The 27,837-nt window shown below is 35.9% G+C and overlaps 1 protein-coding gene across 1 annotated transcript; it reads right to left on the bottom strand.

The window, feature by feature from the left end:
- Positions 1-416: 416 nt before the first annotated feature.
- LOC129289422 (putative acyl-activating enzyme 19) lies at positions 417-25,839 on the bottom strand. Its single transcript, XM_054926192.1, is given in 18 exon segments — positions 417-822; positions 1,233-1,342; positions 1,517-1,561; positions 1,672-1,731; positions 1,798-1,862; positions 1,967-2,048; positions 2,123-2,182; positions 3,970-4,078; positions 5,867-5,910; positions 17,011-17,097; positions 17,189-17,264; positions 18,745-19,400; positions 20,900-21,622; positions 22,005-22,208; positions 23,358-23,389; positions 23,392-23,553; positions 24,360-24,860; positions 25,400-25,839. Coding segments are annotated over 18 exon segments (3,588 nt in total). The 5' UTR covers positions 25,746-25,839; the 3' UTR covers positions 417-596.
- Positions 25,840-27,837: the final 1,998 nt, after the last annotated feature.

Raw genomic sequence — 27,837 nt, 5'->3', positions numbered from 1 at the left:
ACAAGTTTCACTAACTACAATAACAGACATTTTAATGACAGAGACAACATTGCTCTGATTTGATTAAGTTAGGGATAACATTGCTAGGATGAATAATTTAAGGGCAACATTATTCTTCCAAAAATAATTTAAGAGCAAAACTATACCTTAATTTAAATGTAAAACATTTTTAACTGAATTTTATCCAAATAAACTAACATAATCTTTTCATGTTTATCCCTATTAAATAAAATGTTTCACCCTGAAGTAAACATAAAGTAATTTATTTATTATGAATATATTTTTTAAAAATACAATAATTACACTTAAAAATATTAAAAATACTTTATATTTTTAAACATTCAACTTCTTAAAAAATATTTTACCACAGAGGGAATACAAAATGGATCTCATAAGTTTCCATTTTCACTTGTGACTATAGAAATTTTCTGTGGCACTGGCATTTACCAACTAGTAACAAACACCATGAAGGATTTTTAATCACAGAATTGGACACCAAATTTAAAAAAAAAAAAAAAAAACCTTACCCCAAGGACTTTATCACTGGCAACAATTAAATTAAAAAAAATTATTATATACATAATAAGCTTTATCATTCAAGTGTCAGATGGAAATTCAAGAGAAATGCAATGCAAGTAATCATCCCTGCATCCCACGAAAATTCTGCCACCAATCATTACAGGTGAAGAGAATATATCTCCCTCCAAATTTATCCTGGCACATTCCTCCATACTAGTTCTTGGTTGATCAGTATCTTCAACTTCATTCAAGTTCACTCTAAGAATGTGTATACCTCCAGAACTGGAACATATGCAAATTAACCTGAAAAGAAAAACATATTTAACAGAACTAGCTATGTGACACCGGCAATGCAAAAGCACAAATAATGCTTTTGTGCAGTTTGGTTTGATGTGTTACATCTAAGTGTTGACCAGGGATTGGACAACATGTGGCTTCAATTTCTAAATAGAGAAAATTTAGATGCCCAAGATTATATAATTAATATACTTTCCAATCACATTTTAGTAGTGGTTTTTAATCCCTAAAAATGTTATTAATGAAAAGGGTAAATCATGAGGAAAAAAAATATACGTACCTTAATTGGAAAAGCATTCCTTAAGTATACATGTTTAAGTACCCAAGTTTATTGCTTTCTAAATATCAGTGCTTCATAGTTAACAATTTTTGTTTTCTTCTCATTGAAGAAAATAAAATATACTAATACAATTTACCTGTCTGAATAACGGCAGGAATCAGACTTGAGCAGCAAGTGTTCATCAACATAGGCAGATGCAGTAATTGGATCTCCAACATTGTATTGCCATTGTAGATCGCCCTTATCCTGGATAATTCGACAAATGCAACTAATAATTATCGAAGTTGTCATTTTTACTGTGTACTTTCCTAGACGATGCAATGTGCCAATGAAGAGAGGCAAAACCCTTCAGACTTCACTAAGCCTTGCTTTAGTTATAAGATAATAAAATAGAGTCAAACAATTATCCGCCACTCTTACCAGTTTAAATGAGTACACACTTCCATCTCTGGAGCAAACAAGCACCTGTGGCAGAATGAACAAAATAAAACACTTAACCATGATTGATTAGGCTTGCAAATAGTTAAAACAGATCAATAATCAGGTTGGCAAAATCCAAGAAGAAAATAATATACCTCAGATGGAAGAGCAGAGGATATACATGCTCCAGCAAATATTGGACCATTAGTTGTTTTCTGGTCAAGATTCACCCCAATATCAGGTAGCATATATTTGGATTGCTAAAGTAATGAGATTAATACCTTCCAAATTATGGACCCATCTGGATCCAATGCAATAACGTGGCCATCTACCAAGCAGCATATAACTGCAATGAAAACGCAGAAAATCATATTGGCAGAAGGAGAGAGTTTCTTTACCATGCTAATTGCTTAAGCTGACTGCATTAACGAAAGAAGGAACAACACATACTTATCCCATTCTGATTGACGGCCAGAGAACCAAAAACTGGGACCTCTAGCTCTTGAAGCCACAAAGTATTAAATGAAAAATCCTGAAAATTTATAGAAGAACCTTTCAGGTTGACAGTGATGATCTAATGTTTCAAGAATTCTCGATCCACCATACCCTAATTGATATAGCTGTCACACGGCCACCAGTTGAAGCAACGTAAAGGGCACCACGAACCTGGATGAAGAGTAGCATAATAAGTAGGAAAGAAAATTTTGCTTCACTAATATCATTGCATGTCGTATAAAAAAGAATTTATAGCAAGTCACTAAAACTCGGACCCTGTGACCAGTGCAAAAAGTGAAGAAATACTATGCTGCCAAAAGTCAGTAAATAAGAAAGATTATTGTGCTGTAACTTGGAACTTTACTTCTTTGGTGGTGGCCTAGCAGAAAAGCAGAAAATAACCTTACTCTTCATCAATATTATCAATTTAGAAGCAAAGTATCTCATTATTTATGTCAAAATACCTACTCCATTCATAAAGCCACATAGAAAGAATGAAAGATAATATGCACCACAGCCAAAAGGTAGGGGCCGGGGGGGGGACAAAATCATCTGTTATGCATACTTAAAAGATAATACAAGCTTTTTATACGTTATAAATCTGAGTCATAAAACAGAGGTCTATTGAATCAAATTACAAAGCAACCAATACATAGACAAACCTAACCTTGTAGATAAAAATAATTCTAAACTATAACCCTAATAATCTAAATTAATTAAAATACCAAATATCTCTAGTTAATGAACTATTATCCATATCATAAATCACTAATTCACTACTCAAATAATAATCATCCACAACACCTGTGATATTATTATCTCATTCCTTACCGAATAGTCAAATAATAATTATATGGTTTAAGATGCAAAAATATTCGTAAGTATTCAATGATGAACCATCAGCATCCTTAACTCAAGTATGGTGTAATTTTACCTATCAAACCTAGAAATAGTGCAAAAATCCCCAATCCATAATGGAGGCTAGACATCCATTAACTTAGGGTTGTGCGTTCCACATGTTGAATCACGTGTATACATGTTAGGGGCAAAAATATCCATAAGATACTACACTATGATGCAGTTTTGCCCATTAATTCTAAAAAATTGTGCTAAAATCTTCAATTTGTAACAAAAGCACACGTTAACTAATGTTTATTGTGAATGTCAGAAACATTGATATTTTATTTGACATGAAGTGCAGATGTGGAAATACATACGTTCAAATTTGTCCTAACTTGCAGAAATTAACCCTAGGCATAATGTTTCATCTTGCCACAAAGCAAGATCCAGATAACACTCCGATTCAAAAACCATCTGAATGCTACCTGGCCTCTTGACTCCCTATTTTCCCTGCTACCCAAGTTAGTTTGAATCTCCTCCCCCCCCCCTCTGTAGTCGCCAAGCTCGTCCCTTCCCCTGACTCCCTTTTGAGGGGGTTAAACACCTAGATGAATTTTGAATCAAAGGGTGTTTATGTAGCCATGAAGCGTGATTTTTTTATTTTTTGATTGGAGATTTTTATACCATTTTTTAGGATTGATGGGAGCATTGCACCACAATGTAATACTTTATGGATATTTTTGCCTCCAATCCATTTTCACATGGCACAACATGTGGGACGGATCCACAATCTTAGTTAACGGATGTCTAGCCTTCACTAAGGATTGGAGTTTTTTGCACCCCTTTTTAGAAGTGATGGGTAAAATTGCATCACATTTGAGTTAAGAATGCCAACAGCTCTTCACAAAATACTTTATGGATAATTTTGCATCTTAACCCTAATTATAATAATTTTTAAAAAAGGCATAAGACTGCATATAGATAGATAGCTAACAATACCGGCCACCAGTAAAATACAAGATAAGGCAACTGAAATAAAATTCATCACAGAAACTGACAACGCAGTACCAATCACACAAACTGACAACGCAGTACCAATTGCAAAGGCAAGTCAGTACCCCATCAATTGCAGGCGACCCATATATACTACCTCCACAAGGTAGCTTATAGACACAACAATGTCTTTTGTAATCAAGAGCATATAAGTTATGGTCATGCGAACCGCACCTGCATATACCATATGAAAAGTCAACCAATAATTAAGATGATCAATACATTCATGTTGTTTCATGCGTGACAGAAAAGGGAGAGGGAAATGTCCTTAAAAAACAAATAAAAAACCAAGATATTAGAGTTTGAAAAGGTCACCAACTCAAACCAAAAGTATCTTTGCTATTGAAAGCTATTATTTGAGAGACTCCAAAACGAAAAGGAAAATGAGATTATGAAAAGTGAGAGTGACAATATAAACATTCGGTAACTTGCAAAAAACCCTCAAAACTGATCATACAATAATGACATTTTTTACCAGAATCTCTCAATGAACATTAGCAAAATTGGGGCTAGCATTAGGAAAGAGATATTCGGCACTTAACCCTGGGTTTTAGTAAACAATCCATCACGTTTGAGATAAATGTATGCAAGGGACCTCATCACTCAGAGGATATAGAGAATAAAAGAATCAAGTTTACAAAGGTATGATGCAAAATGAATCTTGAGTTATTTTACATTTCTGATCATGAGTCTCAAATAATAGCCTCGGAACAATCCTCCAAGTATAGGAACAAAATTACATTTCCATCCTTAATAAAGAACATTCCAACAACACCAAATAAATACATTAAAAGAACTACATTTAGTGCAGCTAGAAAAATCAAGACCATAAAATGCTAAAAGTAAAAATCCAGACCACAACTTTTCACCTTCTGGCTGTGGGCTTGATTTTAGCCCATTAGCAACTTAAAAATTCAAATCTGATTAAGTTCAAATGAGACATCCCTGTGTTATTTTCTCCTGTTTGGAAAAAATTCCCCTCTGAATTTTTATTAAGCTCAAATGCAATGTCCCTTTGTTGTTTTGTTTTGATATGTTTTTCTCCCAAATTTGCTTCTGTTTTGATTGCTTTCAGATTCAGAAGGGATTTAAGAGCCAAACAGTGTGGCCAGCAAAATTTTATTTGGATATTATGCAATAATCTGAGGTTCCAATTTTACCAGGTATGATCGAATTTCTCTTCATCCTAAAACAGAGTCCCAATACACTCTAGTTATTTTCTCAGGTTCTGCCAAATTCTCCCATTGCTACTATTACTACTATAGTGGTAGGGGTGGTGGGAATGTTAAATTTGCTACCTATATTCCTAGTGCCACCTCCCCCTTAAATTTCAGGAATCTTGCCAACGAAAGTACTACCCATACTCCTTGGTCGCTCCAGTAAATTGGAAAACCTCAAAAGTTGGGTTTTAAGTTAACCCACTCCATTGAGACTCAAACATGAAAGGGGGAAAAAAACTTGGCATTCAAGAAGCCAGGTTCTCCCCAAGATAAAATTTCTACACCCAACTAAGTTCTGAGCTCCCCAACATAACAACTTGGAAAAAAAAAATCAAAATACCTCTATTCATGTACTTACGAACAAAATTAGTTGCTTCCATCTAAGTTCTCATTTTGTCCTTTTTCCACCATGTTATCACTAATTTCTTATGGGCCTCCTATAGATTCCTCATTACATAAGCCTTTCCCCATTGCTTACTTGAATTGGCCCTCTTCTTACTTTTAGGAAAGACCCACTTAAATCTGGGTTCATCATGTTCTAGAAAGAATGAAAACCTTGAATTCTATTTGTTATACTGTAAAAATTCTAGTTTCACCATTATTGCTCCAGCAAAGTTTGTAAATTCTTTTGGTCAAATTTACACAACATAGCAACATACCCATGAAACATATCATATATGAAGCTATCACACAAAATAACATATGTGAACTGAATTATAATTCAGAAGTGCACGAAAATTACCATATCAATTGTCTGGCTGTATCTACAACTGGTTGTGATTTTACCTTAATGATTTCAAACATAATTAGCATTAGGACTTGAATAAAAATAATTGTAAATGTATTAAAGAAGTACAATCAGGTCAGACAAATGAAAAGTGACTATTGTAATGTTTTCAAACTGGATATTTGATATAACAAAATGTCCCAAATTTAAAAATTTCATATATAGGGCTGAAAATGTAATGTATAATCTATTCTTTATTTATTGGCTCTACTTATGTTAGAATTATCTTGTTTTACCTTACTATTATTATTTAATTTTTATCAATTAGGTTCTGACTTTTAAGGGATCCAAATATCATATTATAATTTTTGATAATCGTCCCTATGTTATGTATCTTGTTTTATGAACTTACAACAACAACAACAAGCTTTTATCCCACTAAGTGAAGTCGGCTACATGGATTACAAGACATTGTGCTCTATCATTTATTAAACTTTTAGGAATATTATTAATTAAGATATCGCATTCAACAACTTCCAAGAGTGTTCTCTTAAGCCTTCTTCTACCCCTCTTACAACAACAACAACAAGCCTTTATCCCACTAGGTGGGGTCGGCTACATGGATTGCAAGACGCCATTATGCTCTATCGTTTATCAAGCTTTTAGGAATATTATTAATTAAGAGATCGCGTTCAACAACTTCCAAGAGTGTTCTCTTAGGCCTTCCTCTACCTCTCTTAATCGGACTCAAAGTTATATGTTCCACTCTTCTCACTGGTGCCTCCCTTGGTCTTCTTTGTACATGCCCAAACCATCTCAACTGATTTTCTACCATTTTTTCCTCAATAGGTGCCACCCTCACTTTTTCGCATACGTGCTCATTTCGAATTTTATCTTTACGTGTATGTCTGCACATCCATCGTAACATTCTCATCTCTGCTACTCCAACTTTATGCTCTTGCTGTCCCGTTAAAGCCCAGCATTCACTACTATATAACATTGCCGGTCTGATAGCATTGCGATAAAACTTTCCTTTAAGTTTATTAGGCACCTTACGGTCACAAATAACTCCTTTAGCTTTTCTCCAATTAAACCACCTAGCTTGAATTCTATGTGAAATATCTTCACTGATTTCGCCATCATTTTGAATAATGGCTCCCAAATATCTAAACTTTTCCACTTGAGGTATAATTTGATCTCCCAATTTCACTTCCAAATTATTGTCGAATAGTCCTTTACCAAATTTACAATATAAATATTCCGTCTTACTTCTACTCAGACGAAAACCTTTCGACTCCAATGTCCTCCTCCATAACTCAAGTTTGCAATTAATCTCTTCTCTTGTCTCTGCCATAAGAACTATATCATTCACGAAGAGCATACATTTCGGGATTTCCTCTTGAATATGTTCCGTCAAAACATTTAAAATCAAGTTGAACAAATAAGGACTCAGAGATGATCCCTGATGTAATCCAATCTTTATAGGAAAATCCTTTGTTTGACCACTAGGCGTTCTTATACTAGTTTTTACCTCCTCATACATATCTTGTATGGCTTTAATATAAGCAATCCGTACTCCCTTTTTTTCCAACGCTTTCCAAAGCACTTCTCTTGGTATACGGTCATAAGCTTTTTCCAAATCAATAAAAACCATGTGTAGATCTTTATCTTTACAACGATACTTTTCCATTAATCCCCTTAGTAGATAAATCGCCTCTGTAGTTGATCTACCTGGCATAAAACCAAATTGATTCTCAGAAATACTTGTCTCCAATTTCAACCTGTGCTCAATTACTTTCTCCCACAATTTCATTGTGTGGCTCATGAGTTTAATCCCTCTATAGTTAGTACAATTCTGAATATCTCCTTTATTTTTATAAATAGGAATTAATGTATTCCTCCTACATTCGCTAGGCATTTTCTTGAACCGTAAAATCACATTAAATAACTTAGTTAACCATCTCACCCTTCTTCACCTAAATATTTCCACACTTCAATAGATATACAATCAAGTCCATTGGTTTTACTATTTGCCATTTTCTTAAGAACTTCCTTTACCTCCTTATCACGTATTATTCGATAGAATGACAAATTTTGTTCTCCTTCATAGGTTACTAAATCCTCCCAAGTTATTAGATGAACCCTCTCCATCATTGAAAAGTTTGAAAAAGTAAGTCTCCCATCTATTTTTAATTTCATTATCTGTAACTAAAATTCTTCCCTCTTCATCCTTTATACCCTTACCTATTCTAGATCTCTTAATTTTCTTTCTCTACTCTTAGCAATCTTATAAATGTTTCGTTCTCCTTCCTTCGTTTCAAGGCTCTTATAAAATTCTTCAAAAGCTTTAAAACGAGTTTCACTCACAGAGCTCTTAGTTTCCTTCTTAACCATACGGTACCTCTCCTAATTTTCCTCATTGTTACACAAATATATGAGTTTAAAACAGTTTTTCTTATGTTTAATTTTATCCTATACACTATTATTCCACCATCAAGACTCCTTATCTCCCAAACCATAACCTTTTGATTCTCTCAAAACTACTTTTGCAACCTCCCTTATCTTTTTAGCCATATCCTCCCACATGATGTTAGCACTTCCCTGAGATTTTCAAATTCCTTTATCCAAAAAATTCCGCTTGAAATTATCTTGCTTCTCATCTTTTAATTGCCACCACCTAATCCTTGGTGCTACTACTTGTTGCCTTTTTGAATTTTACTCATAATACACACATCAAGGACAAGGACCTTATGTTGTGTCGTTACAGTATCCCCGTGAATCACCTTGCAATTTTTATAGTCTTCTATCTATGTTCCTAACCAAAAGAAAATCAATCTGTGACCTTGAGGCTCCACTTTTGTAAGTGATGAGATGCTCATCTCTCTTCTAGAAACAGGTGTTGGCAATTTTAAAATCATACGCCAATGAAAAATTAAGAAGAGTTTATTCTTCATTGTTTAGCTCTCCAAAACCAAAACTACCATGCACCCTTGCATATTGACCAGCCTCCCTCCCGACATGCCCATTAAAGTCTCCTCCAATAAAAAACCTTTCACTCTGTGGTATGTATTGAATCAACCCCTCTAGATCCTTCCAAAATAATTCCTTAAGACTGGCATTTGTCCTGACTTGAGGCACATAAGCACTACCAATATTAACAGTCTCACATCCAACTATCATTTTTAAGGAAATAATTCTGTCTCCAATTCTACTAACTTTTACAACGTTCTTCTTCCACTCCTTATCAATAATGATGCCTACTCAATTGTGTGCACTTACTTTTCCTGTATACCAAAGTTTAAAATCTTAAATATCCTTAGCTTCTTCAACACGCCATTTTGTTTCTTGCAGGCATAAGATATTGATTTTCCTTTGAATCATAACCCCTACAACTTCTACAGATTTAAATTCAATATTCCAACATTCCAAGTATGAAATCTAATCTTGCTCTCATAGACTAACGTCTTTAGCCACGCATGTCCAAAATGACGAGGTAGCCCTTGCTCATTTAAAACTACATCCGAGGGCCGATGCAGTAGCTTTAACTCACTTATCACTGTACTCGAGCCTTGCAGCGCATTACTTACGGGCAACGACCTAGCATTAACATTATAACGTCTATTGTCCATGTTCATGATACATTCAACAAAGTTTTACGTTGGCTATTGATGACCTAACACAACCCTTCTTTTTTACCCAAACTTAAGACCAACTATAAACATAGGCAGAGTTTGTTCTATGAACTTAAGGAAAACAAAAAGTTATGGCGCTTGGTACTGCACCATTTGCTAATCAAATTGCTTGCAGTTTTTTTTTTTCCTGTTTTGAAATTCAGCCCTATATTCTTCCCAAACCTTATGCCTAAATATAGATTTTAGAGATCTGCCAATGCTACACCCAAATCCCAATGCAAACAACTCAAGAAAATCAAGGGGCAATATCACAGGCCATAAACTCAAGGGGACAACTACCCACTTTGGCATAGGCATGTCATTAGGTACATTTGTGTGGGAGAGAAGGGAACTTGACTAATGAAATAAAATGCTAGGCTCAACTGATCCGAAATATAAAACACAGAAGGCTAAGAATAATCAAATAATGGCATCGCTCACCAAGTCTAGGGAGCTGAACATTGCACTATGAAACAATTGCTGAAATTTAGGATGCTGCTGAAGAAGCACATTCAATCCAAGAAAGTGCAGTAGATATTTGAGATCAAATGTGCTATTCATGAGGTAAAATGATACAAAAAATAATATACAGCATGTTCCTTAGGTAGTTAATAATTGTTGAGGGTAATTATGTCTTTTCCGGCTTTTATTTTTTATTTTTTTATTTTTTTCCCCAGCATCTCCTAGAGTCCTATAAATACTAGGACATTCCCTCTTGTAAAATGGTCTATGGACGTTCATGGAGATTAGTTGATCAGAATCTATTTCCTGTCTTTCTCTCTCTTATTTCTTTTCTCTCTACTCTTCTCACACTCTTTTCTACTTTCTTTTCTATTTTCCATAACACAAAACATGGAAAAAGGCCAGCAAATCAGTATTTAGTAAATTGCCTAACTTTTGGCAGCAACTGGGCCAATTAGAGACACACACCTGAAGCTGAGCTGAAGAAGCTGCATGATATAAAAAGTTGTAGAAAAGAGGCGCATCTACATATTCCTGAAGGATCTAAATGAGTTTTGATAATGTTCAGGTAAGGATTCTGTGGTTAGAAATAGCAATTATTTAATGTAAATATATGTTATTATTAGGAGAGATATTGGGTAGTTATAATTGAGAGATTTACGCGATTCACTTCCCGATATTCTCCTCTGATTCTGTCTCCTTTATTCTCGAAGATATGATCAGTCTTGCTTATGTATATATTGCTGTACATACCTTCTAATCAATATACAAGTGTTATTCGGCTCAATAACTTCATGGTATCAGAGCCGCGACACTTTCCAGTGGAATCCGACGCCGAGAGCTTCGAAGCAGATAGTACCGAGAGCGAGGCGAACCCAACTGACACTGTTCTGATATCGACTGATGATGGGTCCTCTAAGATCGATCCGAGCAAGGTGGGTGGTCTCATAGGATCGACTACCAACCATGAAGGGTCCTCAGTGCATCTCATCTCTGTGAAGCTTAATGGTGCGAACTACTGTATGTGGGCGCAGGCCATGAAGCTCGCAATTGGAGTTTAGGGGAAGATGGGCTATCTTGACGGCTCATCAAAAACTCCAATAGAATCCAGGACGCAAGAGTTTCAGCAGTGGCACACTGAAAACGCGCTGGTATCATCGTGGTTGATAAATGCCATGGCTTCAGAAATCCAGCAAAGCTTTATGTTTCTTCCCTCAGCCCATGAAATTTGGAAGGCTGTGTGAGACTCATACTTTGATGGGAAGGATTTGGCTCGCATATATGAGCTTAAAACGAAGGCATAGACGCTGCAACAGGGGGAGCGTGATGTCACAACCTTCTGGTTGAAACTTAATGCTATTTGGCAGGAACTGGACCTGATGACAGACTTAGGGTGGTCAAGTAGCCAAGATGCAACACGGTATAAGGAGCAGATGGAAAATGAAGGAGTATTTCAGTTTCTTGCCGGTCTAAACCAATCTTTGGATGATGTATGGGGACGAGTTTTGAGTCGTACATCGCTTCCATCAACCAGAGAAGTATTCTCTGAGGTGCGTCGTGAAGCTTCAAGACGCAAAGTTATGCTTCCAGGGCCTACTTCCGCTCAACCAGCATTGGACTCAGCTGCACTTGTGAGCAAGAGCAATGACACGAGTCAGAAGACCCAAAAAGGGAAGGTGACCTGTGACCATTGTAAGAAGACTGGACATACTCGTGAGACATGTTGGGATATACATGGCAAACCAGTCGATTGGATGCTGAGGAAAGGAAAGACACGAGAATATCAGACTTCTCATGATGTACCACCAGATAAATCAGAATCAACCCCACCGGTGCCTGAGATTGATAAGGAACAACTCGATAAGTTGCTCGAGATGCTCAGTATGCTCCAGCAGAATGAAAAAAGGCAGAAACAAAATCATACTGCATCTATGGCCCATAAAGGTAATCACGCCTTACTTACTTCTACTAATAACTTCAAATGGATTGTTGATACTAGGGCAACGGACCATATGACATCAGATTCTATACTATTCAGCACCTATGCTCCTAATGCTGGAAATGAAACAATAAGCACAGCAAATGGGTCTTCCTCATCAATAGCAGGGACAGGAAGTGCCGCTATTTCTGAAATTTTGAAATTAGAACATGTCTTACATGTACCGAACTTGGCTTGTAGTTTATTGTCCATTAGTAAGTTGACTAAACAAGCTAATTGTTGGGCTCAATTTTGTTCTACTCATTGTATATTTCAGGACCTCTCATCAGGGAAGATGATTGGCAGTGCTAAGGAGCATAATGGTCTCTACTATCTTGATGAATCTACCGTGAGTAGTCTTTGGTCTCGAATCCAGTGCAATATTGCATCTACCTCAAAAAATAAAGACTTTAAGGATCTTATGTTATGGCATAGGAGAATGGGTCATCCAAATTTCCAGTATTTATGTCGTTTGTTTCCAGAATTTCTAGCCAATAAAAATTCATTTCATTGTACTGACTGTGAACTTGCTAAACATCACAGATCTGTTTTCAAACCTGTGGAATATAAGTCTACCCGTCCTTTTTCCATAATCCATAGTGATCTGTGGGGTCCTATTCGTGTTACTAATCGTACTAATACAAAATGGTTCATTACATTTATTGATGACCACACCAGAATGTGTTGGGTTTACTTATTACAAGATAAGTCTTCTGTACCCTCTGTTTTCTCTAAATTCTATACTATGATAAAAAACTAATTTGATGCCACAATCCAAGTGCTTCATACTGATAATGGGACTGAGTACTTCAATAAAACCATGGATCTGTTTCTAGCAGACCATGGAATTGTTCATAAAAGCACATGTCCTAACACCCCTCAACAAAATGACATTGCGGAAAGGAAAAACAAACATCTTTTAGAAGTTGCTCGTGCTTTATTATTCACATATAACGTTCCCAAATATTTCTGGGGTGATGCCATCCTTACAGCAACATACTTAATCAACCGCATGCCTAGTCGCGTTCTTTCTTATATTTCACCAATTGAGAAACTCAAAGAATCTCACTCCATCACTCATCTTGCCACTGACCTACCTCTTAAAATATTTGGTTGCACCACCTATGTTCACTCTTACCATTCTCAAAAATTGGATCCTAAAGCTGTCAAGTGTCTCTTCCTTGGTCATTCCTCAACACAAAAAGGGTATAAGTGTTTTGACCCTTATACTAAAAAACTCTACGTAAGTCGAGATGTTACCTTTGTTGAGCATGAACCCTTTTACCCAAATGCTTCAATTCAGGGGGAGAGAGGGAGTGACTTTCAGCATTTGGAAGATGTTTCAGGTCCTGTTATTCTAGAAAACCAGAAACTCTTTATGTTCCAGAACCAAACCCAGAAAATCCTCAATCTCAGTACCATACTGATTTTGAATCTCTTGTCTCTCATACCACCGAACTAAGAATCCAGTCTCCTAGGTCAGAAACTAAGGTGAAAAGTCCTTCAAAGCATCATAAAAATGCAGAAAATGCACTGGAAAAGACACCAATCACTTATTCAAGGAAGAAGTGGCGAGAAAGGGAGACTGTTGTGCCTGAAGTACAGCCAGAATCTTAACTAAGATGGGCTCCTGAGACTGAGAACATAGAGAGTAAAAATCTCTTTCAAGAATCTGAGGCAAAAGAGGTAGTTGAGATGGAGGAAGTGGAAGAGTTAGATCTACCTATAGCTCTCAGAAAGCAACCTAGAATGTGTACACAGCAGCCTATTCAAAGGTTTGTAAGTTACCGTACCTTGTCTTCACAATTTAATGCATTTGTGACTAATCTTGACAAAGTGAAGAGTCCTAATAATGTGTATGAAGCATTGAGCATTCCAGAATGGAAAAATGCTGTACTTGAGGAAATGAATGCATTGGAAAAGAATGGCACATGGGAGATAGTAGAACTTCCGAAAGGAAAGAGAGTTGTGGGGTGTAAATGGGTATTTAACCCTAAATATGATGCTGCTGGTAATTTAGACAGGCTAAAGGCACGATTGGTGGCAAGGGGGTTTACTCAAACGTATGGTTTAGACTATAAGGAGACATTTGCTCCCGTGGCCAAACTAAATACAATCAGAATTTTGACTTCTGTAGCTGTAAATCTGGACTGGCCCTTGCATCAACTAGATATTAAGAATGCTTTCTTGAATGGGGATCTTAAGGAAGAAGTCTTTATGATGTTACCCCCAGGCTTTGAGGCAAGGAGAACAAATCAGGTGTGTAAGCTGAAAAAATCATTGTATGGTTTAAAGCAATCACCTTGGGCTTGGTTTGACAGATTTACAGATTTTCCAAAGTCTTGAGGGCAGAAGGGTACACACAGGGGTTGTCTGACCATACTATGTTTGTAAAAATGGAAAGAGGAAAAAGGTGTATTCTCATAGTATATGTTGATGACATAATTGTCACCGGCAATCACAAGGAGGAAGTAAAAAGAATAAAGATGGCTCTTAGAAAAGAATTTGAAGTGAAGGACCTTGGGAATTTGAAGTACTTTCTGGGTATGGAGGTTGCAAGGTCAAAGAAAGGGATCCATGTGTCCCAAAGGAAATACATCATTGATTTGCTTACTGAGACAGGTATGTTAGGATGCAAACCTACAGACACACCTATCATGGTCAAGAAAAAAGGGGCGAAATCGAGAAAAGAGAAGGAAGATGAGATTGAATCTGAAAAAGATGACTGTGAAGAGGAAGAAGAGAAGAATGAGTCAGTGGACAAAGAGAGATACCAAAAGTTAGTTGGGAAACTAATCTATCTCTCTCACACTTAGCCAGATATAGCGTTTGCAATAAGTGTTGCCCACTAATATATGTGCGACCCTAGGGAGAGGCACATGGAAGCAGTGTATAGAATCTTGAGATACTTGAAAGGAACACCTGGAAAAGGGTTGTTATTCAAAAAACAAAACCTACAATCCATAAAAATTTATACAGATGCAGACTAGGGAGGAACATACAAGGATAAGAAGTCAACATCAGGATATTGTTCCTTTGCATGGGGAAATCTAGTCTCATGGAAAAGCCAAAAACAGAGAGTAGTCTCTAGGAGCAGCGCTGAATCAGAATTGAGGGCATTGGCTCAAGGCATTTCAGAGGTATTATGGGTAAAACAAGTCATGGATGAGATACATGTTAGAGTTGCTCCTCCATTAAAGCTCTACTGTGACAACAAAGCTGCAATAAGTATGGCGCTAAATCCTGTCCAACATGAAAGGTCCAAGCATGTGGAAATTGACAGACACTTCATTAGGGAAAAAGTTGAGGAAGGAGTCGTGTGCCTCATCTACCTACCAACTAAACTTCAAGCTGCAGATCTGCTTACCAAGGGATTACACAAACCAGCATTTGATAATTGTATTAGTAAGTTGGACATGATTAGCATTTATGATCCAACTTGAGGGGGAGTGTGGTTAGAAATAGTAATTATTTGATGTAAATATATGTTATTATTAGGAGAGATATTGGGTAGTTATAATAGAGAGATTTACGCAATTCACTTCCCGATATTCTCCTCTGATTCTGTCTCCTTTATTCTCGGAGATATGATCAGTCTTGCTTATATATATATTGCTGTACATACCTTCTGATCAATATACAAGTGTTATTCGGCTCAATAACTTCAGATTCTTGCCATTAGACCTCTTCCAACTTTATAAGCAGTTTTTCTGAAGTCCGGAGAAAAGAAAGTAGGAATAAGAACTAGCAAGGAGCACCTAGCAGTAATGGACAGGCCTATGAAGGTGCTGGGATAACATCTCACGAAACTCCGGAAACACCTATAACAGTTCCAGACCACCAACTAACATTAATAGCTAGAAAAGCAGTAAAAGTTGGTATGATCATTGTCAAAGGGGCATTCACACTAGGGACAATTGCTAGAAGATTAAAACAGAAGAACAGAAACAGTGCCAATCTCAATGCAAAATAGTCAAACAGAGTTAAAATCAGAGAAAGAAATTTGGAAGCCAAAAAACCCCCTAAATGGCAACCAAATAGAGACCAAACAGGCTCAAAACGGTCTAGAACATAGGCAATGAGCAGAGGTAGCTAGGGAATACAAAGAATGGAGTACCTACTCGTGAGAAATAAAAGGGGCAGACAGGAAGTGAGCTGTTGCTGCTGAAGAAGAATGCTGTCAATAGAGAAACCTCACACACCTACAAATGCTAGCATGTGACCCTGGAGAAGAATCTGGAGGTGGCACCGTGGCACACAGGATTTACTCACACTGCTAGTGGTCACCAAACTTCTGGGCTACACCTATTAGAGTTCTTTGGTCCTCCCTAGGCAGGCAGTGAGTGCTAATCAACCTAACTCCTACTCAATGCAAGTACAGCGTACACCAAGCAGCAAAGAAAACTTGAAGATGTTCTGATACCATCAAAGAAATTTGACAATGAGTAGACGTGTTCACTTTTATTCACCAGAATAATCTCCCATTATAAACGATAGAGGCTTCTAGGAATTAATTGCCTCATTATGATATATGCCTATGATATAATTACAAGGATTTACAGAATATAATATTCTTCAACAACATAGAAGTTTAAAATGTAATCAATATACAATTTTATTTGGATTGACATGCACCTATTTGGTGAAAAATGATCACCAAGAAGAAGAAAGCATCTGGGAGAAAGAACGAAGAGAGATTCCATTAAATCATCTACTAGAAAATCATGAAGAAAACAAGACAAGGTGGATTATCCTGGTTTTACTTTTTACAATATTATAATTATATGTGTTTCAATAAACGTATCCATTTTGTCAGTTCATTTACTTGTTCTATGCTCTAAAAGCAATATAACATTCTTTCTCTTCATTTTACTGAATTCCTAGGCATAGTTCTTTTTTGCAGTGACTTAGAATGATATTCCTATCCTCATAGTGTCAACATTCTACATAAAAATAATGCTTGTGACATGCTTGAAAGTTTAAAGGCAAACTAGGAAACCTTATACAAGAAAGAAAAGACAATTTGATACAGCAGGGAAACCAGATACCTCTCCAGATGTTTGAAAACACCAACAAATGTTTCCATTGGAAAAATCAAGAAAGTAAATTTTCCCCTTGTAACATCCAACAATCACCTAGAGAGATACAATATGTCAGAACAAATGGATAGAATCTGTAAATCCTATCCAATAAAGTAACTTGACATGTTCACATATAAAAACCAACCTGCGAAAAGTCACAAACAATTGCTGCAGAACATTCAACCCGTCCTTCCAGTTTGGTCTCCCACTGAACAGAACCACTAAACAAATTATGTAGTATAACTTCAGCAGTGCTAGAACACAAATTCTCCATACTTTCGCTATATAGTTCAAGCATAAGTATGCAGTCACGATGATATGATTGAAGACATAGACATTGTCAGCACCAGTGAATATACACCAACTACACACAACTAAAAAAAGGCATTTGACTATGTAGAGGATAGATTCCATAACTACCATAAAATAAATGGCAGCATACCTATTAATCAGCTAAAGAAAGTGAAACTGAAGGACAGACGTGTTCCTATTAATCAGCTAAAAAAAGTGAAACTGAAGGACATGGCAATACAAAATTTTACAAGCAATTCAAGCAGCAATACAGACTCAGGCTATGGAAATGGAGCAAAACGAACAGAGATATCAATTCTTGTCTGGTCTAATCTAGATTTTACTTTTTCGGATTGTGAGAATTAAATTTTAGATGGCATGACAAAACTAGTTGAATCTTCCAATCTATAGTGATGTTTTAAGAGATTGGAAGAAAATATAAGACACTTACATTGTTAACAAATTCTTTATAATTTCACTAGTGTTTGGTTTGAGGGGAGGGGAAGGGAGGGCAGGGATTTTAATGGAGGGGAGGTGAGGGAAGGGGATGGGAGGTATGGGAGGGGGAGGTAGGAAACCCTTCAAATCTCCCCAAGTTGGAGGGGAGGGGAGGGGAGGCAAATTTCCATTGTATTCTTGACAAACGAGGGGAGGGACCCCTCCCCCCCATTTTTCCATCCAAACAATGGATTAAAATTTCCCCTATCCTCCCCTCAAACCAAATATAGTGTAAATAGTTATAGCATCAAGTACGTAGCAGTAACAATATAAGGCATTTACATTATTAGCATCAGTGAATATGCAGCAACCACCTACAACTCAACAGTCGTTGACTATCTACACAAAATAGATTTCATAACCACCATGAAATAGATCGCAGAGTTCCTATGGGAATAGACCAAACAAACAGAGATGTCAATTCTTGTCTGGTCCAATTTAGACATAACCCCTTTTAGACTGTGCAAATAAAATTTTGGAAGAGATCATGATGAGAGTAGCAATTGAATATTCCAATCTAATTTTAAAAGATTGTAAGAGCATAGAATGACATGAGTGAATTTTTTCCTTTCCTTTTCTTTTTTTTCAAGTTTCCTATTAGTTTCCATGATCTTTTCAGGTAAAAAGAACTCTGCAGCATTCTCAAGCTAGTAACAAAAGCTAGGTCATCCAAGTTGAGCAGATGTTATCTGAGATTCACATTTTCATGGCATAGAAAATCAAGTTCACAAAGAATCGTGATCATTCAATGCGTACTGATAGGAGAAAATTTGATTAAGGGGGCAAGTATTTGCAGGTATTTTATAATTCATCAGAAGCTAGAGATTAAACCAATGCATTAAAACTCATTATGATTAAGAAGCAGAATAGCAATGATAGACAAAAGCAAGTTAACAAACTACAATTTTTTACCTTCTGGCATTAATACAAAGAAATTTATTCGAGTGAGATCCAATGAACAAATAAATGTCTGAGCCTCTAAACACAAGCATTGGTGATGCATCAACACAAGATTCCATATAAACCTTCCACAAATCTTTCATATGACCCCTTTTACTTCTAGGTACTTTCAGAGACCAAGTTGTTTGATGTGTATCAATTATTCCAGGTTGCTTTTTAAACAAGACCTTGTTGCAGCGGCTAATTGAACATGATAAAAGCATTGAGGAAGAACACCAACGGATAGACCCATCACCCCCTGATGTAATAAAGTCCATGGTAAGATCCCTCTTCAAACGTTTGCAAGGGAAAGAACAATTGCCATCACCATCAGAAATGCCCATTGGTTGAAGAAGAGAATCAGCATTTTCAGAAAGATTGGAAGAAATAAGATTTTGTGTGTCAACGTTAAATTTTGAACAATTATCCAGGTCTTTATGCAAAGCACATAATCCCTTCTTCTGCAGAAGAGCCATGCATAACTTAAAAGGACTCGGATAGTCATAAAGGAGTCTCATATCAATCCCCAGACTGTGAGCAACATGCGCAGCAGTAAGCGAGTTCCCGCCCATTTTAAAGAAATCATCATCATTGCAAAACTCTTCTACCATTAAAACATAACAAAATGCCTGTTAAAGCAACTATGAATCAATTCCTTCATTTCCGCATAGAGAACTATTGCTTGAAAGTGGGAAGCATAGATTTGAAATTTTTAAAAGGGAACAAACTTGTTATGCGCGTAATGATTCAACATAGTTTATAGTTTAGAGATTTACAAGTCATATTCATAGCAATAACATTTCATGCGGGAAATTGTACAAGACTATAAATTATTTTATTTTAGTGTCATACAATCATACTAGAGTAGTTTCACTGGTGCATATGCACAGGAGAGTGATACACACACACACACACAAAACATGTATTTTCAGAACAACGAATAAAAATTAGATATAACTTGCAGTTTTTTATAGGATATAATGATGAGTGAAAACTACTGAACAAAAACATTCTAGACGACAATCATTCTAAATGACAAAGATGGATAATGATCTTATAATAAATGTTATATGAGTTAATTAGAAAAACTTATCAAATAAGGAAAAAAGTGTAATCAAAGGTTAAAAATTATATGCCAGATGAACTGATGAAGGGAGGAAAAGTAAGGAATTGAGTGGAGAACTGAAAATACTAAAATTGATTATATATACTGCCTCTGGTACTATTTTAAGACCATTTCAACCAAATCACACAGATTAAAAAAAGTGGTTAAAATTAGTTAATGTTCTTAATTTTATCATAAACTACTATAAGATTCCAAAATTACCCTTCATTAAAGTCTTTAATCTCTATTTCTAAATCAAATATACTTCTTCCATGTAGGAGAGAGGGTTATAATTATTGAGGGCATATTTGGGAGAAAATAACAAATGCTTTACCAATTTTGTAAAGGGTCTTATTATAAAGACCCTGAAAAGCTACTAGAAAAGTCTTGTAAACAGGACTAGAGGTAGTATGAAACAACAAAAGTTTCCAATGATGGGAGGAGGGACCGTTACAGATAGAGACAGAACAGGGATCATCTGTCATGTTGTTGTGTCAGCAGAGAGGGTCAAAGTTATGGTCAATGAAATGGTGCTGCAGTTGATTGTTGGCCAAGCTGACAAGAATCACATGAGGAGGACAAATTTGTATGGATCCTCCACTCTCTTCATAAACCCTCTACAAAACGTGCCCTGTGTAGTCATGTACACATGCACTTCAATAACCTGGGCCTTCATCGTTAAGGGAAGTGTTAGGGTCAATTTGATCTTGATGAAGGAAGCTAGGGTGGGTATAATTGATACAGAGAAGGTGTATTGTGATTTTTTAAAGGAGCCAGAGCATTATTTTGTTATTTTGTCACCTGCAATAGTTGAAATCTTTTCCTTTTTGTTATCATTATTAGTTCACAGACTTCTGGGAAATCTCACTGTTATGATAATTTTCTATCAAGTTCATCTTTTTGACTGCTCCTCTACGCATGCCCTTTTTCCTTTTGCCTTTTTTGTGAAGAAAAAGTCCAGAGAATAAACTGTATTATTTGATGAACAAAGATAGATTGTTAAGCAAAACTATAAAAGCATACCTTCTTGATGAGTCGTAGAAGGTCACTGCATCCTATGCTACCATTCTTATTATCAACATGCTTAGTAAATAAAGTTGAACGCGCCAAAACCTCATAATTAACTTTACCACTAGCAGTCAGAGGAAATGATTCCATAAAGATGAAATGATTTGGAACCACAACTGAGGGAAGGTTATTGATCATCCAACTTCTGATTGAAGGCATTAATAATTCACCAGGCCTTTCAGCCTCTTTTAGTATTATAAATGCTTCCAGAAGCACATGTTCACCTTGATTATTTTGACAAATTACAGAAGCATCATTTATATCTGGATGTTCCCTGAGCAAATTTTCAATTTCTTCCAGAGCAATACGCTGTCCATTGACTTTTATAATGCGGTCCTTTCTTCCCAAAAATATAAAGTCACCACTTTGTAACTTTTTGGCTAAATCACCAGTTCTAAAGTATAATTGCTTTTGATAACTACCAACAGAATCTCTGGAGCCATAATTTTGAGGCAATTCCACAAAGTCCTCAGACAATAAATTAGGCACAGCATAGTAACCTCTAGAAATGCAGGAACCACCAACATATAGTTCTCCCTCATTTGATGCATCATTTTCACCAATAAGCAGCACATCACAGTTTGAAATAGGCACACCTATTGGCACACTTGATAGCATATCTGACTTCAGGATTAATGGCATCCTCTTGCAATCAAAATATGTACAATCACCAGAGACCTTAACAACAAAACAGAAAAGGAAAAAAAATACATTAAATAAAATATGATAATGATGCAAAATGAAATAGCCCAGGAAGATGGCATTGATAATAATTATTATAAAGCAAAAGAAAAAAAAATACATTAAAATATGGAAATCAAAAGCAATGCAGAACAAAGATGGCAAGCATATAGTCATTTTTGTATGTAAGAATCAAATCATCAATGAAAACAGCACAGCTGGATAATTTATGAGAAACCTTCCCACACATGGAACAATAACATTTATCGCAAAGTGTGCATTGCATGAGAGTATTAGAATCAGGAAGACAAATAGAAAATTCAAATTATAAATATTCTTACAGAAATCTCAGACCAGAGAGATTTTCATCTGTCCTCACCTCAGTACTTCCATATAAATTCAAGATAAATGTATATGGTAAGACAGTAGAAAGCATCTCCCACAAGGTTAAAGGAAAATTTTCACCACTAAGCACAAGCAATTTCAATGAACATTGAACCCGCATGCCAGCATGATTTCGCAGTCCAGGGAGTATTGTTCTCATTAGTGATGGAACAGCTGTCAGCCTACTAATACAATAAGCCTACAAAAGCATTTAATACTATGGGTGAAGAAAAGCAATAAGATAAGATCATAACAATAATATCGTTACAAACTGATAAAGCTAAATAGAATAACAATACTTCCCAAAAATAAATGTTACATGAAATACAAATCAGTCATAACAGAGTATACACACAGAAAATTGCATGAAAGCATTTCTCATATTTTAGCAGACCTTTTTTGTAATCTTTATAAAAATATAGCCACAAACTTAGGTCCCCCAAAGACACAATTTTAAGCAATTGAGTTGATGGTGACCCAAGTACCATGAAACTTGTGGTAATTTGGTACCATAGGCAAGTGTTTGGTGTTGGTCTGCCTGTTTTTGCTTTGAAGGAAGTTGCAGCCGAAGCATTAAGGGCAACTTTGGCAGTTGCAAAGAGTACGCAACAGTTGGACCCTGAAGACATTCACACTAGTAAAAAGGAGGTAGATTGTCTAGTGATGGAGGCCCTAGTGAGTAAACATGCTAGAGACCAGCTAGGAGGTCAAGAAGGTCACTCATGGAAAGTAGGTCAAAAATTGCAGGGACCTGTGCCATTATATCTGCTAAGAACATTGTCAGGTTAAATGCTGGTTACTTCAGTTCTTGACTCAATGATTGAGGGTTTGTTTCCTTGGGTGTCTTTCTCTTCAATTGGATTGCATTTGCAGTACGTCAGAGAGTGTGAAAAAGCCATTCAGAATTTAGGAGTGTTACAGGTTAAGGGAAGAGTTAACCTTGGATTTGATGCCAATTGAAATTAGGTACTAGCGCACCAAAGGTAAAAGGTGGAAGGGTATACGAGAGGCCAATGTTATAGAAATCATAATTGAGTAATTCAATAATATATTGTATGGTCTCTTTCTATTCTTCCAAACTTTTGTCCCCTACTTTCCCAAAATTCCTAATGCAATGCACAATAAATACTGGATGAATAGGACTATCATAATTGCAGCATTTCTCACAGAATGAGCAACAAGTTAAAAAATTATTAAAGAATGGCCAACAATTAGGGCAACACTTGTAAGTATTGGTTTACAAGGAAATCAACAGCTCAACAGTATTTACAAATTGTGTGACAAGTCAAGGAATGATAAAAGATCAATAACGCAAACTGTAGTCACAAAGACTCAGACAGCATCATACCTGTAGAAAACCTATAAGACAGTATGCATTGCCTTCATCTCGCAGAAGGGAGGAATAACCAGCACACAAGCAGTCAAAATAGCACTGAGAAATTCTTGTAGATGGTCAACAAAGCTAATTGATGACTTAAACAACAGTAAATCTTGCCCATCCAGTGGATACATTCTTTGCATCCAAAAAAATCGATTTAAAAGACCTAAAAAGAGCGTAAGAAATTGTGACATTATATACATATTAGAAAAGAAATATTCTTCCTGTCGGATAAAATGTAATAGAAATCATCCTTCAAGTCATAAACAGCTGCTAAGGAAAAAGAATGAAGCAGAATGGTAGAAAGAGTAATATGGAGAGTAGCAAGGAAGAACAAATCCTAGAGAGTCAAACAAAGATTTTAACAACTGCGAAGCATGCTTAGGCTATGAGACTATGCTTGGACTTTCATATTAAAGGGAATGAGGGAAATGAATGGAAAGGAAAAGATAAGGGCAGCAAGGTCATTAAGGTCATTAATTCTCCCTTTTTGAGATTTTGTTTTCCAAGTCTCCTTAGCTCCATTTTGTTAAGTCTTCCCAAGGAAGGGAGTTAATGAAGTAACAGATTTGAAAAAAAACAAGTCATCATCTTTCCTGTAATTTCGCATGTGCAAAAAGGAAAAAGGAAATTCATCCATTATTCTCTCATCATCATTCCCATCCCTTTTCTCTTATGTCGGTAACCATGTTTTCTCTTTAGAAAGAATTATTTTCTAGAACCAGTCATCCTCAATATCCCAAAATGGCTGGCAATAGACCTTATTTAAGTCCAGCATACAGAAAATACCATTAAAGGGGGAAAAAAGAAATTGTTAATAATTGTAAAGTATAATAGGTCTCTTTTCATGTGCAGTGCATAATAAAGTAAACTGACAGATGCACAAACCACAGTTTATTTCATTAAAGGTAAACAACTCATGCATTGATCATAAAATAACATTCACAATCACTAAACCAAGTAACACATTACCCTGTTCAGTTCCGCATACTCCTTTAGGCTTTCCGGTTGACCCTGAAGTGTACATCAGATAACAGAAGGATCTCTTTTTATCATTTTCACAAGGCCATGAAAAATCTGCTGGAGACTCTGGAAGGTTTTCTTCCATAGAGAAGTTTAAAAGAGGACAACTGCTCAAATGTACAGCCCAATGTGATTCATCAGGTTGATCTAAATTACTTTTACCAAATGAAGATCGGGACTTTATAATGAGATCAGCTTTTGAAAAAGAAACAACCGATTGTATCCTTCTGTCTGGCCAAAAAGGATCCAAAGGCAAGAAAGCTTCTCCACACCTCAAAACAGAGAGAACAGCAACAATATATTCTACCGAAGGTGGCATATATATTCCCACGATCTTTGGTCTGTGCTCTGTTATTGAAGAAGACACTGTTTTTGCGCTAGACATGACAATTTCTAAGGACTCAGGTGTTTGACCAATTTTTCCTTCTCTACTATTGACATCATCATTGCCTGTAAAAGGGCATGGGAAATGAATGCAGTATTAGATATCACCTCTTGCATATATTTAACTACTACTAATATACTCAAACAAAAGAAATGGTACTTGAACAATCGAGCACAATCCTCGCTCGCTCTCTCTCTCTCTCTCTCTCTCTGGTGAAAAAAAAAAAAAAGGCAGCACATTCCTTTTTCAATGGCTGATAAGAGTCCATGGTTTTATGAGTCCAAGTGATAGACTCAGCGTTATTCGTATGCACCCAAATTAGTCCTTGCGCATTGATTGTGGTGAGTTGTGCGAGTATTTAGCAGCATTACAAATCAAGCGTGGCTTTTCTGAGCGTTTGCCAAAAACTCCTAAAGAGCGAAGTTGCCACTAACGTTTAAGTAAGCTTAAAGTTATTCACATCCCTTACAACTACTTCGCAGAAAAAAACTGATTGAACTTCATCACGTGAATCAAAAAATTATCCCAGCATAACATGGACCAAGCATGGATTACTACTCAAGTACAGAAAATGAAAGAAGGGCAAGAAAAAAACAGAGTGAACCTTGAGCTTTGGGTCTGATCAAATCGGTATCATCCCCACCAAGCAGGATGGAGCGGAGGCGAGAGCTAAGGGAGTGAACGGCCTTCAACAAATCAGAGTATGTGTAGCAGTAGTCCCCAAAGTACATAGGCGGAGAAACCGATTTCACAAGCTTGTCTAAGGACTCAACAATATCTCCGCCGAAATAGGATGAAGTAGAATTTTCACGAAGTTCCTTGGAAACTTGGGCAACACCGGAAGCATGGATTACTGCGATTTTGTCAGGGTTTGCTGAAGCTACTCGGAAGAACTCGTGAGAAATGCAGCAATACATCGTCTCTTCTTCCGTGTTTTCGTCATTCATCATTATTGGCTCATTGGCTGCTAGTTAGGAGTTTCAGAAGGGAAGGACGAAAACGGTGAACTGGTAGCGGAAAACCACGAACAGTTTGCTTGAAGCGACGATCTTGCGAGAATTTATGTCCATTATTCCCGCAATTTTAAAAAATAAAGCTATGAAATTTTAAAATTTTTTTTATATGTTTAATTCTTACATCACAATCATTTTATTTCTTTTTCATGTTAGAAGTAATATTAATAAAATTTTATTTTTATTAAATTATTTTTTATTTTAAGACAATAAAATATATTTAAAATTATCTTATACTTTAAAATAAAAGTAATAGTATTTATTTATTTAGCATGAATGACAAAAAAACTATATTAAAATATGCAAATGACAATTGACTATCACAAAATGATATGATTATTACTTAATTTTTAGAGACTTGTATCTCATTTTTATTTTTGATAAAATAACATATTTGTTCTTAATGGCTATATTATGCATTAGGAAATGATTGTTTGGTTGGACTATTAACTAAAATGAAATAGAAAGTGACTATTTTTATGTAAATTTTGTTTATCAGTCAAATGTAAATAATAACAGCTAGGAAAAATTATTTAAAAAAACCTCACCACAAATTTATTTGCTAGGAAGGAGTTGGGTTGAATTCTAAACTCGGTCCTTCACTGGTACTAATTGATGAAGGCTAAATAACGTAAATGCCCTTGCTATATTAAAACCAAAAAGCAAAAATAGAGTAATGTTCTTCACTATCAATATTTCACACAAGATTTTTTGCTATCAATTATTGCATGTCAACACTAAATACAAAGTCCTTCAGTGTTAATATGTCAAATAATGTCCTTTTGTGTGGCAATTTATTGAGCTTTAAAGTAAGATTGAAGCATATGCAATTTTTTTTTTTTTTGCATATATTTGAATATCACTTCTGCATATTCAAATAAATTGAAGAAAAATTACATTTTTTAAAGGCGGTTGCATATCATGAAAGAAGAGTCACGTATGTGATTTTTTTTCATATATTCAAATATCACTTTTTTTTGAATAAGTGGAAGAATAACATTCTTGTTATTATTTCTAACTCTCTTGCTATGCATGAGGAACATGCTTTGCTAGATGTACTTAGGAAAAATATACTTGTTGTTAAGTGCTCATTAGGTGACATTCCTAGGATCAATCCACTTGTCTGCACACACAAAATCTTTTTAGAAGAAAATGCTAAACCCATTATGCAATCTCAAAGAAGATTGAACCCCTTGATTCTTGATGTTGTGAAAAAGGAAGTTATGAGATTACTTAGTGCAGAAAGCATTTATCCTAGTATTGATAGTGAATCGGTTTCTTGTAACATCCTCGATTTCAACTTTGGGAATTTCCAATGTTTATAACGGTATTTTAGTCAAATTAGGTGAATTTTTGATTAATGATGTTTTTGGGAGACTAATATAGCTTTTAGATCCTTAGACAACTTTAGAAAAGGACTAGATCAAAGTACGAACGGGCCGTGGTATGGAGGGAGGTTCAAATTGTGAAGGGGCTCTCTGTGCTAAGCACCACAGTGGATGCATCAATGCGCCGCAATGCATGTACACATATTTGCATTTATCAATTCACGAATTAGAACGAAAATCAGAAGTAGGAAAGAGAGAACACGAGGAGGCGATGGGAGACAATTGGTGGGCGCTAGGGGTTGACCTTAGGATCACTTTGGAAACATTTAGGGCAGGATTTAGCTTTAGGTAAGCCCTCTACACTTCTTTCTTACCCTATATTCGAATTTTTCTAATGATTAGGGTATTGTGGAGCTGTGATTTCATTTTTTTTTTTTGCTAATGGCCGAATCTATTGCCTTAGTTAAGGTCTTGGAGAGTTAAATCAAGCTTCCAAACTTATATTTATAGACTATTTAATGGTTAGGAGTTGTGGGTTAGGGTTTGGACGAACCCTAGGTAGAAATTAAATAATTAAGAGTAATGTAGGTAATGTAATGGTGTTATCCATGTGTTTCTATGTTAAATAAGATTAATGGAGTATGTTGTCAAAATTATTAAGGTTGAATGGAGGTTTTGGATGTAACAAGTACCTAAATTTG

This window comes from Prosopis cineraria, unplaced genomic scaffold (assembly GCF_029017545.1).
Source record: "Prosopis cineraria cultivar Desert tree isolate PC_DT_omini unplaced genomic scaffold, ASM2901754v1 PC12, whole genome shotgun sequence".
In the NCBI taxonomy this organism is placed as follows: domain Eukaryota; kingdom Viridiplantae; phylum Streptophyta; class Magnoliopsida; order Fabales; family Fabaceae; genus Prosopis; species Prosopis cineraria.
The sequence above is the reverse complement of the archived record's forward strand: the minus strand, read 5'-3'. Positions and strand labels throughout refer to the sequence as shown.